Source organism: Lissotriton vulgaris, chromosome 8, assembly GCF_964263255.1.
Source record: "Lissotriton vulgaris chromosome 8, aLisVul1.2, whole genome shotgun sequence".
Classification (NCBI taxonomy): Eukaryota; Metazoa; Chordata; class Amphibia; order Caudata; family Salamandridae; genus Lissotriton; species Lissotriton vulgaris.
Genome location: NC_141696.1, coordinates 90,066,607 through 90,080,532, shown reverse-complemented (window position 1 = coordinate 90,080,532; position 13,926 = coordinate 90,066,607). Strand labels below are relative to the sequence as shown.

Here is a 13,926-nt window from a genome sequence, read left to right as displayed (position 1 = left end):
TCTATTCCCGCCCACGCATTAGACTTAGGTCAGGTACACGGGGTAGGCGTATTTAGAAACACCAGTTGAGTACGTTTAGTCAAATGTATATGTGTATGTAAATATATTTTATTCATTTTAAACATCATATGGCTTAGAAACCATATCAATGTTTTTACAGTATTATTTTATACTACTGCTTCTAATGTATGCACTTTACTTAACAATAAGTATTGCAATAATATCGATCCATTTCTCTTGTATGAGAAAAGAGACTGATCAATAAATACCACCTTTTTATTGAACACGCCCGTCTCTTCCTTTTCTCTACAATCTGATGAGACTAAGAATGCACGTACTGACTGAGTAAAATAATTGCCTTGTGCTCACACGACTCTGGAGATTGACTCTTGATTAGGGGAGAGCAAAGTTGTCATGTTCTATGGTTGTCAGAAACTAAATCCCTTCTTGTCTAATCAGGGGAGGTAATTCTTTCCTGAACATTCGAGAAAGTTTCTAGCGAACTCTGAGCTTAGCTGGCAAACCCAAAACTTTAAGTCTAGTATCGACAGTAGTAGACCTAGTTAACGTCTGGTCTAGGCCTTTACTATTGTAGGTATTATTCCAATGCGCAGAGCCTATTGGGAAGATAGGAACTACACTACATGGCGCCCAACGCGTTTGGAAAGGGCGATAAAACTAACGTAAGACATTTAGAGTAACTCAGTCGTGCTCTCTCACTCAGACCCCTTTTCCCATAATACTCCAAAGACGTCTGGAGTGGGTGAAAGGTTATATCCACCAGACCTCGCAGTAGGGAACTCCTATGTATGGTTCTTGGTATAGTCAACGTTGAAGGATACACTGTTCCAAAATATTGTGCATCTAATCTCTGTTTCCATAAGAAACCTGATCTGCAAACAAACAAAAAAACCTTCTAGAAAGTAAAATGTCAGACAATGAAGATGAAATAGAGGCAGTTAGAGTAGCAACTGAACTCGCAGATGCTGATGCAACATTGCAGGCAGCAGACCAGGATATAATACTCATTCCGGTCAACATAAGGAAATCTATAACCTTAAAACTTATAGAAAATGGACTGACACCTAGAGGTGGTACAGTCATATTCGTAATTGAGGCACACGAATATCGGCAGACAGAGGTATACTATTCATGGATACATTTTCCAGCAGCAAATGCTGTAACAAAGTACTTCCACTATTACAAAATAGAGGTCCCTCCTGATATTTACACTCCTTTCGAGGAGGTGGAAGTACCACTCAAATTTCAAGAGCACCTGCTCTTATTTGATGGCGCCCTAAAACATAATAATCACATTACCAGGCTCGGTCCTTTAGGTAGACCAGGAGCAACGTGGCCGGTCCTAGCCGGATACACACCACATCCAGACATCGAAGGGATGTCTACAGCAGAGCTGTTAACACAGCTAAAACAATTAATAAAAATACATAGACAATTAGTCCAGTATGTGATGCGGACTTCAACAATTCAACCAGCAATTAAAATTCCACAGCTGACCCCACAACAGGGGGACACAAATAAAATTACACCACAGAACATCCAGTCTTGCCTAGGTAAAGTTCCTGCTAAACGGGAACAAATACCATTCTGGTTGGCACAGAAAATAACACAAATAGAGGCGGTGTTTCCTGACACCACCCCGCTAGAAAAACACAGGATTCTGACTATCTGTCTTCCTATGGGAATCGCACCACACATTGAGGACTGTGACACTTGGGGTACAGTCTTTGCTTCCATCTACACAAAAACGCACGGTGTTCCATCAATCTCGGTAATACCAGATGTGCTAAAACAAATTCAAGACGAATACGGTCCAGAACCCGCTTTAACTCTTGGTATGAAATTACTAAAAGACTTCAAGCAGGTCTCGGCTATACTATTAGCCAACATAAAAGGTGAGGCAGCAAACGTGGCGATCCGCCAGAGGTTAAAAGAGACAGATATAGCAGACCAACCAGCTGAAATTGCCAGAATCATAGAAAAATCCTATGAGGAACTAGGTAGAGATAGTTTAGGTGGAATACCAGTAAAACCGCAACTAACTGAAAGTCCAGAAAAAATATTTTTTAATAATAATTCACCAAAAAAGAACTGGGATGGAAACAAACAATCCAATCCTAAAGAAAAGAAATTCCAGTCCCGAGGAAGGTCTCCTAGGCGAAGAGAAAAATCTCCGAACCAAAGACACAGGTCACCTCAGAGTGACCCCTCTGGGAAAAAATATAACCTTAGAAATAGGGATAATATTAAAAAGCCTGATAGATATCAAGACATTGATACACGTCCCTCTCAATCTTTTCAGACTTCCTCGCAGAAATCGGAAAGAAGAGGACGATCAGAACAAAGAGAAGAGCACACCAAGTCCAAAGACAAGGAACCCGCTCAGCTAAAAAAGAAATTACAATTTCCAAAAAAGAAGGTAGCCAGTATCAAGGTAGTTAACAATGCCGAGAATACTGAGGACACAACTGAAAAACGGGGAATGGGCTCAGACAATGCTAGACAGCGCAGCAGAAGTGAGCATAGTTCGCAAAGTCCTTATGACTCATCTGGAGACAGTGGACACGAATGAATATCTTCAAGTGGAAACTGCAGATACCAGAGTTAGCAAACCCCACAAACTATATGAAATAACATTGCGTATAGAGGGGGATAAGACTAGGAAAATAAGGGGACTATTTTGGGATAATCTCTCAGAGGGCTATGACATCCTTCTAGCTGAAAAAGACTGGCCACCAGAGTTTGTCAGGGAGTGCCCTCATGGCGAAGAAATAATTATGCCTGCCTTCTCGAATCATATAAAAATATACACTTGCTAAAAAGTGGGCAGTGGCTCTAGCACCTTTATATAAAAATCACGTGGGATGGGATGAGGACTCTCCTCCTCACAAAATCCAGTTAAAATCACAACCTACTGCACAAAGGCAGTACCCAATTAAGCAAGAAGCTAAAAAACAGGTAAATGAAATACTAGATCAGTTAGAATACCAGGGGGTGATTGAAACTTGCACCTCACAAATGAACAACCCTTTGTTTCCGGTCTCCAAACCAGACAATTCATACCGTCTAGTTTTGGATTACCGACACCTTAACACATGTTGCAAAACCTTTGCAGTGCAAAACTCACATAGTGCTGCACTAATGAATAACATAGTGCGCAAAAAATACAAAACAACCTTGGACATCTCCAATGGATTCTTTTGTCAAAACATAGCACCAGAGAGCAGATATTTAACTGCATTCTCAGTGAATGGCACTCAAAAACAATTCTGTCGGTTAGCCCAGGGGTACAAGAACAGCCCGGGGGTATTCTCAGCAAGAGTAACAGAATTACTACAACTATATGATGATGAAGCATTATCTTATGTCGATGACATTTACTTAACAGATGATGACTTGGAGACACACTTGAAAAGAGTGAACACCATAATACTTGGGTTCACAGCAGAGGGTTACAAATTCAACTTTAAAAAATCCAGAATTGCCCATCTGACAGTCCTGTTCTTCGGATATGAGTTATCAAGTGAAGGCAAAAGCCTGGCAGACAATTTCCTAGAGAAATGTGCCGTAATCCAAGCACCTAGAACACTAAAAAATCTACAGTCAATTCTAGGCTTCCTAAATTTCGGAAGAACATACATTGCAAATTACGCAGAAAGGGTCAAACCCCTTTATGATCTGATAAATCCAGATTTTAAAAGATCCAATTGGACTCATATACACACAGAAATTTTGAGATCCTTACAAACAGACATGCTAATTAAAACAAAATTAGAAACACGTGATAACACACGCAATCTTGTGATCCGAGTCATCCCAGGGAGATGCGGATTCACATACCTGACCTCTAATGAGGGAGAAAAGGTACCTATTGCATTCAAATCACACTTGTACACAGAAGCTGAAAAGAACTTCAGCATTAAAGAAAACATTGTTCATGCAGTTCAAACCGCAATAGCTGAAGAGAAAGACACAGCAGACGGTAGACACATCACAGTCAGAACAGCAGAACCAGCTTTTGAAGCACTAACAACACCGTGTAATTTACCAACAACATCATTGAATCCGGAATGGATTCAATGGGTAAATTCAATTACAATGGACAAAGTATACTACTACTTTGATCCGGAGTTAAAGGAATTAAAAAATCTAGAATATGAAAAAACATTCCCTCTGCCAATCGACATTCTGCCCTTACGACACTACGCTTGTGTAATCTATACAAACGGACATGCTCAACCCTCCGTTTGGGGAGAACAAGCATACAACCCCACATGTGAGATTACAAAGGAAGTGTGGCGCGGAGGTAAACTAAAACCTCTATTAACACAGACACACTCAGTAGAAACAAGTTCAGAACAACAAACTGAAATCTTAGCTCTGAAAATGGCGCTAGATAATGCGGATCGCGAATTCCCGACACTTATAGTGTCAGATTCATATTACTGCGTCAAATCATATAACAGCGATTTGCAGACATGGATTCAGAATGGTTACAGAGATGACACAGATGCACCAATAAAGCAGAAACTACTCTGGGAACAAATAGCTCTTTTACAAAAAGAACTACCAAAGACTCACGTGACACACTCACTGAGTCACCAACGTGATGGCGTTCGCGTTGCAGGGAATTCATTGGCTGAGACAGCCACAGCGGCAGCCACTAAACCGGCTCCCGTAGTTCGAAAAAAGCGTACATTAAAATACATTGACGGTGAAACAGTGCTGGTGGTAAAAACGTCATCAAAAGGCGACTGCTCAGCGTTACCGATCAAATATCCACTCAATTATACATACATAATCGATGCAAACTCAGTTCCTTTTGCTCGAATCCCTGGAGTGGGGGATAGAGTGATTCCAAACATGGACAGGAGAAACTTGTTAATCGCAGACGCTCATATGGGCGTGGGTCTCAGACACCACAAACTAAAAGATTCTCTGGAAGAATTACAATTGCGGTTCTGGTGGCCAGGCATGAGCGTGCATCACACCATGTTTGTAAAAAAGTGCCCGAACTGCAACAGAGATCGAAGTGGTGAGAGAAACGGAATACTACCGTGGAGTCTCACTGCAGATAATATCACCCATAAACAGCAAGGCTTGCGATTAACATATACAGGCTAGTTTCCACTTATAATGTAGATCACCAGCACTCGGCTGACGTCCGGACTGTTATACAAAGATTTGCAAGTCTAAATGGCATATACGCTAAGAGCATGCTACGTCTGACCATTTGTTTTAACCCAAGCCCTCAAGCCTGGGGGGAAACATGGCCAAAGAGCATAGTCCAGCGGGAATCTTCTCACTTCCTTCCTGAGGGTACGGGATGGTGTAAAGAAAAAACCAAGGCAGAAAGCAATCTATAACGGAAAGGATATTAGGTTCGGGAGCTGGGTGGGTCAAACATCTAATAAGTGTCCAACGTAGTCTAAATAACTTGCCAAGAAATTCTCTGAAGGGATTCAGTCCGTACGAATTATTATTTGGAACTAGAATGATCATCTCTGACCTTGATAGTCAGACTTCAGTGGTGAAAGAAAAAAGCTTTGATATCAAAGACCGTTTGGCTATTTTGCAGGACTTAAACAAAACAAGAAAAGACCTGAGCAACATAAAGTTGAAACAGCAGCCAACAACCACTGAAGAATCACCACCTGTCCCAGCAAGACCTGTCTGGATTCCAAAAGTCGGGGATCTAGTCAGGGAGAAGATCGCGGTAAAGAAGGAATTTGGGCCTTCTTACAGAAAAGCAGTTCCTGTCTTGTCTGTCAACCGGACAAGATCAGTTGTACTACCGCCACTTGCTGGTAAAAAGGAGAACCGAGTTGTATCCATCGACCTGGTAAAACCACAACATGTGGCCGATAACAAACAGTAGGCCAAGTGGACTCCCAATAAGTAGCAGAACACCAAGGTTTCCTACCAGTACAGAGGTCCTAACAAAGAGGCTCATCACATTCGAAATGCCTACAGAAGAACAACAAGGACTATGCAACAATGCAATAGAACTCAGACCTCTGAAAACCCAAATAAAAACATTTAGCAGAGACACACCAATCTATAATGAAGTACCAAGTGAAAATGCAAGAAACAGAAATCCTGAAGCAATTGGAACAATTGACAGAACTGCATCCGGCTACTTCATAAACTTCGATGATTCCTCTGAAGACCTCAGTGAATCAAAGACACAGCCATCATCAAAAACCTTTAAAGATAAAGCTAAAGAACTTTTGAAACAACTGAAAGAAACATATCTAATTTCTCCATGGATTGAATTTTGGGTGGGTTTTGGTGCATTTATCCTCATACTTTGGCTCATCATGGTACTTACTTTGGGACGCTTCATTGAGGGAAAATATGCTAAAATGGACACAGCAAGTCAGAACATCAACTTGATCCTCAAACCACACACATCTTCACACGTCGAGAAAAGAGAACTTTCTTCAGCCAACTTCACAGCCAATCCTATACCTGGTGGGGTAGCATGGGACAACACTGACTATGAAATTTATGGTCCGGTCGAGATCCTGAAATATCCACACCAAATTAAGATTTCCTTGAGTGACTTTGTGAAACCAAACTCATTCGCTGATGATTGGGACTTCGAAAGCATTAATAATATGATGTCTGATTTAGTAATGTCTGCTAAATTTACCAAACATGATTATTTGCAGGGTTCTACAAATTATGATAGCATGTATTGTTATAACCACTATGGCAACCATTTTCTACATAGATCTACACAGCCTAGAAATGTTTTAAATTATAATCAATGGGAACATTGTGCTACACCTCCAAAAGGGAGCTCAAGAACCGTTTATGACAAATATTCATATTTTTCAGGTTTTAACACAAGTAATGCTGAATCATTTTATTTTAAATTGTCAAACAAGACAGGGATGAGAACTATGATAACCAACACAAAATTGATATATTCAGACTCATTTTTTGAACAAATGAATACTTTTGGTTTTGATTATTGGGACAAAAATGTTGAATTGAAAAGTGTTTGGGGTACAAAAGAATGGCAAGTACAGGGTATAGAAGCTTTGTTTAGAGCCTGCATGATCCCAGAACAAATTATATTTTTAAATGACACTATCCAACAAACCACCTGTCTTGGCTTAGCCAAAATCAAAGACCTAAATAAACCGTCTATTCCAAAGCCAACAACGTTTAGCAATAACTCTGATACAGATGAAGAGATAGACGTAAATCATGTATTAAACCAAAACAGAACACATCCTGATTGGAAACAGTGGTTGATCTGGCCCACAGATACTAATAACTGTCAAGACAGATTCCTGAATAAAACACAGGGGTTCAAAATGACCAGGCCAGACCCTAGATATCCCCAAAGACATCACCCAGGGATAATAACCACCTACAGTGTGGGCAAATTATGCCTTCAATGGCTACAAACTTCCACACTGCCTGAAATTAAGCAACACCTAACTTTACTTACTGATGGTGCTGACTTGCGTGATTTCATTCTGGGACCACGCAAACAGCGTCAAAAGCGTTTCATAGCAGCCTCTGTATATGCAGCATACAATGAGGCCTGGAAGGTTACTCAAATTGAGACAGCAGAGAAAATACGGGAAATTGACCGTATTAATTTGGAAAAATCACTTTCTGTAGTGGACAATGGGTTAATGACTCTGTCCTCCAGAATTTTTTCATTGGACAGCATTGTGTCTTCAGCAATCGACATATTATCGCAAGACTTACTGTTATTACAACATGGTCAGTCACAATTGCGTTCTATTGTACAGCTTGGCTGGACGTTACAAAATCTGCGTTCAGGCTATGTGCCTTGGCGTTTAATCAACACAACGTCATTATTCCAAATCTTTAACCTTACTGATAGACAAATCAGTATGGCACAAAAGGGTGCTGATTATACAATCTTGAGCATTGAAAAACTAGAAAGATTACCAGTGACAATGTCGGAACGACCTGTCATTGAATGGATAATACATGGAATCATAAATATTCCAATCTCAACCTTCAGGTTTCAATACTGCCAAAAATATATACAGGCTGGCATGTACGAGAAATTGGGAAAGGGGTACCTTAAAACAACATGGGACCTGCCCTATTCACATGCATGTGTCAGTAATAAAGGACAGAAAGTGTTTCTTAGTGGCAAAAATTGTGCTATGTCACTAAGCGGCACGCTTCTGTGTAACGGAATTAGTTTGCATGGAGCCTGTGAGGGGAATTCATACAACCTTTCATGTCACCAGCAAGGCGCACCTGCAACTGAAATAGAACCATTCTTTCAAAGACTCTATAATGGGAGTTACATTCTAATTGTAGACCGCAGATGTTGTAGTCTTATGCCCGGGACTCCATATCTAGTAACTACGACTGCGAAGGTCAAGTGCTGTGGACGTTCTTTGTTCCCCAGCTCCTTTCCAGACGGGGAGGCAAGGGCATGGCCCAGTTTGAAAATTACTTCTATTCGAATAGATACTTTAAGCAGAATGAAAACAGTGCTTCTTCAGACGCCTACAAGGCTCACGTCATCAAAAGAAACGTATGATCTACAAGTCGCAAGGACGACTGCAGAGATACATACATTATTATCAACTAATTCCCCCGTACATTTCGCGGAAATCCTGAGCGAAATCTTAAATATTTCTGATACCAATGGGATCTCGGGGGTATTTAAGACAGTATTTTCGATGGCATTAACACCATTCAAAGCCATACTGGGTATTTTTCCAGATTTCGTCCATTCGATTTTTGGCGGACTTCCCCTGATCCTGGGACTAATTGCAGGAATCCTATTTCTAGTCCTTATTTTTCGTTATGGCAACCCATGTCACAGAACCAACTCTAGAGACAATGGAAGAAACGATCCGAGCCATTGGATACCGGGACCGGATATCAAAAATCCTGGGACTCTCCCGGCTTAGAGACCTGAACATGACTTGGTTTCTATCATTTCGACCAATGTGGCAAAGGTGTGTTTTACCTGTACTAAGATGTCTGCTATGCGGAGAAGAATGCGTGTTAGACACCTGTCTGACGCTACAATCAGATGCGCCAGTGGATGCAGATGCACTGTTGGTTCCTACCAAGGTTCACGCTTTGTGCTGCCCTCAAAGGCTGCCTATCCTGATGACGGCATTCGTGGAAGCTTCACCACTACGATTGATGGGTAGTGAAGTTCGAGATGAAAGCAACATCGAACAGGTACGACCTTCTGTCAGCAATGCAAATCAGAATGTCAATGGAGACAATCATGCGCATGAATGCATGGTTACACCTATTTCCGACTTAGTGGAACTTTCCCATGAAGCTGTTGACAGTTTTTTCGAAAGCCTAAATGATATGATGTTCTCTCCGGAACAGAAATAGAGACTTTTGAGCAAACTCGCACACGGCGTTCCCTGAATTCGGCCTTCAACTTTAAAAATAAAGTCACATGAACAATTTTCACTCCAGTTCACGGACAGCAAAAATTTTTTAGCAGCCCCAAATTATTTTTCACAATTTTTTTTGGGACACTAATCTTCTGCTTAAAGTAAGAAACTATTCTTAGAGAACTAAGATTTCTATTTTTAGATACTTTATAGACTTTAGCTGCCCGCTGGTATGTTCACAAATATTTTATTATGTGATGAAGTGGTCTCGAACTTTCTTTCTGTATAGCAATATTAAGAGCCATTTCATGTGTAATTTCTCATATACCATATAAGCAATAATGTATACAAATGCGTGATTTCTTTAAGCATTATTATACAGCTCAAGTGCATACAATATATATGACTGCAATTTTTCAGTATATTTGAAAATTTCAAAATGCATTTATGTATTTTGGGGTGGTAAGGTATACACTATACTCTATAGTATGTTGTACTATGTTATACTAGGCATAGATTAGTAAATATGACCATAGTTAGCGTGGAGTGGGTGTCATGTATTCCTATAGGTTCTGAATCGATCCCCCTATTCCTGACCCTATTCTGGTTAAACTAGCTAACAAGTTAACTAACACTCAGCCCATGAGGCAAGAAAACCCCCATGATGCAGATACCGTTATCTGACGCAGTCACACTACGGCACAGGAACGTGTTATCTGATTAGGTCATAACGCTTGAGATCTAATTAGACAAGCGACATTCCTCCAGCCCCTGATAAGGCATACGACGTTCTCATAACAAATCAAACCTATGACAACCTGGAAAATCCGTGCGGCCATTGTTTTGATTTCACAGAGAACTTCAGTAAAAGAATGTGCTAACGAGCAAGTCGTATGACATCTTTATTGACGTATCTATGTCCATCCTTACGTCAATCTCGGCACCTTTAAGGTATAAATATTACCGATCTTGCCCTATGCAAACACACGCGTGGTGACGAGACGGAGCAGCCATACTTGCCGAAGCCGAGAGCAGAAGCAGACCCCGCTGGCAGCAGCCCCGCCTTCCTGACGCGCTGAGAGATGCGCTGCTATCTCAAGCCGAGAGATCCAGCACCGGCGCTTCCGGGTAGCCCTCGCAGGCAGCCTGGAATATCGAGACCAGAGAAAGAGATACCATTCCTCATTCATCCTAACTTCCAGGTACAGAACTGAATAACCCCTCCCAGAGAATTCTTTAGTTATTCACTTGGCAAAAACAAACTTAACTTAAACTGTAACTTTCTATTCCCGCCCACGCATTAGACTTAGGTCAGGTACACGGGGTAGGCGTATTTAGAAACACCAGTTGAGTACGTTTAGTCAAATGTATATGTGTATGTAAATATATTTTATTCATTTTAAACATCATATGGCTTAGAAACCATATCAATGTTTTTACAGTATTATTTTATACTACTGCTTCTAATGTATGCACTTTACTTAACAATAAGTATTGCAATAATATCGATCCATTTCTCTTGTATGAGAAAAGAGACTGATCAATAAATACCACCTTTTTATTGAACACGCCCGTCTCTTCCTTTTCTCTACAATTTGATGAGACTAAGAATGCACGTACTGACTGAGTAAAATAATTTCCTTGTGCTCACACGACTCTGGAGATTGACTCTTGATTAGGGGAGAGCAAAGTTGTCATGTTCTATGGTTGTCAGAAACTAAATCCCTTCTTGTCTAATCAGGGGAGGTAATTCTTTCCTGAACATTCGAGAAAGTTTCTAGCGAACTCTGAGCTTAGCTGGCAAACCCAAAACTTTAAGTCTAGTATCGACAGTAGTAGACCTAGTTAACGTCTGGTCTAGGCCTTTACTATTGTAGGTATTATTCCAATGCGCAGAGCCTATTGGGAAGATAGGAACTACACTACAGTTCCTAACAGAAGTATTAAGCATGCAATCCATCAATCTATGCGCCGTACCTAAAAAAACAGCGGTCTTCATGCATTCCTCTTTCAATCGCTGAGACGCATCTCTCAGAGTATACCATGTCTTGTCATTCAGAGGCCAATCAGATTCCGACGGTACTTGTGATTGCAGCGGTCAACTTCCAATTGCAAGAGATTAGTCTGATTATTGCCATTAAAATGGCAAAAACTCTCCTGAATAGTAGGGTCGGAACTTATGGTACAAAACTTCATAGCATCACCTAGATCTAACGAGATACCAGAAGCACCTGTGTCAAAGAGACGGACCATCCAAGTTAACAAGGATTCACTCGGCTTTTGCCGGAATCGATCTAAAATGTCATTCAATTCTCGTTGTGTGTAATCTTCCAAGTTGTCAAGCGGAATACCCTGGGGAGCATTAGGATTGCCTTGTAATTTACGCCGATAAATCGGATGAGCAGAGATATCAGTACGATCATTAGAAGGATCTGTACACCTAACACGAGAAGGTGCACGTGCAGCATTCTCTTCAGACGAAGAAAATGAATCAGATGAATTCCAAATATCACCATCCCATTCATCAGGAATCCAATCAAGCCCTGCCTTTGCAATAACCATGCGCACCTTCCTAGTGTTAACCCTTCCACGTCTGTGTCGGTATTTGTACTTCGCAATGCGGACAGCAGCACTTTCAGCTACAGCCTGATACGTCTCAAGTTTGTCAGCGAGCAATTTATTTTGACATCGCAAAAGAGTAACATCATTTTGAACTTGAACAAACTGTTCTTCCAAAGTCTTATTCTCACTGTGTAATCGAGTAACATTCTCATGTACAAGCCTGTACGCATTCAACAAAATCCATCCTCTCCGTCCCAATATGGGAAGCTCATTGCCCTTCACAACCGGGACTTTCTGCAAGCACTCAACCACCTGAGCTGGCTCTGCATTTTTCAAGCACGAATTCCAGTTATCACTCAAACCAGTAGAATTAGCCAATTCATGCGCAAGCGCTTCATAAGCAGTAGTCACCCAACCAGGAATTTCCACAGGCAACAGGAAAGGCGGTTTCACTTTCTTCAAAAACATTTTTTTTTGTACGTGTTAAAAAAAATACCAATATCAATCAAAAACTGTACAATAAATCAAATATATAGAAAATCATACACGGCGAGAACCCAGGGATCCTCTCAAGAAATCACGAAGGCATACCAGCACCCATCGATCGAAAACGGTTCGTGACGCCAAATGTAGCGTCTGGATTTTTGGAACAGGCAGCTCACCAACCGTGGCTAACCCAGTCGCCACGCAAACACACTCTTCTCAGGCCACTATTTACAAGATACTTACCTGAGAAGGTGATTATTAGTTATTTACAAGCCTATACAATTAAAACTACTCTCATGCATTTACCTCATCTCATTGGATTCGAGTCTCCCGACTATTCCTCATTTAACGTCCGGTGACTTAGTGGATTCGAGTCTCCCGAATATTCCTCGTTTAACTGCAAAAAACACAGTTGATGGACAGAATGTAGAACAATGTCATACATTCACCCCAGTACAAGGATCTGGGCCTAAATCCATTGTTTTTATGCACTCCACACCACCCTGGGTTAGACACTGGCTATATGCAAATCAGCTCTGACCCTGTGCCTCATGGGAACAGTCCAGTCCAAACTACCAAGCCATGTCTTTCCCAGACCGGAATCAAGCATCCAAGGACCGGTTTCTGGCTATCAGCCTTCATCAGCCTGGATAGCTTGACTCCAGTGGTGTGGAGAGCCTGGGACTCTCTTCTGAGCATGCCCAGCCCACTCAGGGTGACAATTGCAAAAAACACAGTTGATGGACAGAATGTAGAACAATGTCATACATTCACCCCAGTACAAGGATCTGGGCATAAATCCATCGTTTTTTGCACTCCACACCACCCTGGGTTAGACACTGGCTATATGCAAATCAGCTCTGACCCTGTGCCTCATGGGAACAGTCAAGTCCGAACTACCAAGCCATGTCTTTCCCAGACCGGAATCAAGCATCCAAGGACCGGTTTCTGGCTATCAGCCTTCATCAGCCTGGATAGCTTGACTCCAGTGGTGTGGAGAGCCTGGGACTCACGTCTGAGCATACCCAGCCCACTCGGGGTGACAATTGCAAAAAACACAGTTGATGGACAGAATGTAGAACAATGTCATACATTCACCCCAGTACAAGGATCTGGGCCTAAATCCAACGTCCGGCGACTTAGTGGATTCGAGTCTCCCGACTATTCCTCGTTTAACGTCTGGCGACTTAGCGGATTCGAGTCTCCCGACTATTCCTCGTTTAACGTCCAGCGACTTAGCGGATTCGAGTCTCCCGACTATTCCTCGTTTAACGTCCGGCGACTTAGTGGATTCGAGTCTCCGGACTATTCCTCGTTTAACGTCCGGCGACTTAGTGGATTCGAGTCTCCCGACTATTCCTCGTTTAACGTCCGGCGACTTAGGCCCTAACCCTTAGGATCAATATTATCTACACTTCCCATTGGTAAACCTGTTGTCTCCTAGGGTGCACTGACGATATTCACTATTCTTAATTTAGATAAG

At 41.6% G+C, this 13,926-nt stretch overlaps 2 protein-coding genes across 2 annotated transcripts; both read left to right on the top strand.

The window, feature by feature from the left end:
• The first annotated feature begins 928 nt into the window (after positions 1–928).
• On the top strand, positions 929–2,593 carry LOC147693478 (uncharacterized). The gene is made up of 2 exons (XM_086933226.1): positions 929–2,047; positions 2,111–2,593. The coding sequence occupies exons 1-2, from the start codon at positions 929–931 to the stop codon at positions 2,591–2,593; spliced, it is 1,602 nt and encodes a 533-aa protein (XP_086789352.1).
• A 3,283-nt stretch (positions 2,594–5,876) lies between these two features.
• On the top strand, positions 5,877–8,569 carry LOC147693477 (uncharacterized). The gene is made up of 2 exons (XM_086936012.1): positions 5,877–8,135; positions 8,435–8,569. Exons 1-2 carry the CDS (start codon positions 5,877–5,879, stop codon positions 8,567–8,569), a joined length of 2,394 nt encoding a protein of 797 aa, XP_086792138.1.
• The last annotated feature ends 5,357 nt before the right edge of the window (positions 8,570–13,926 follow it).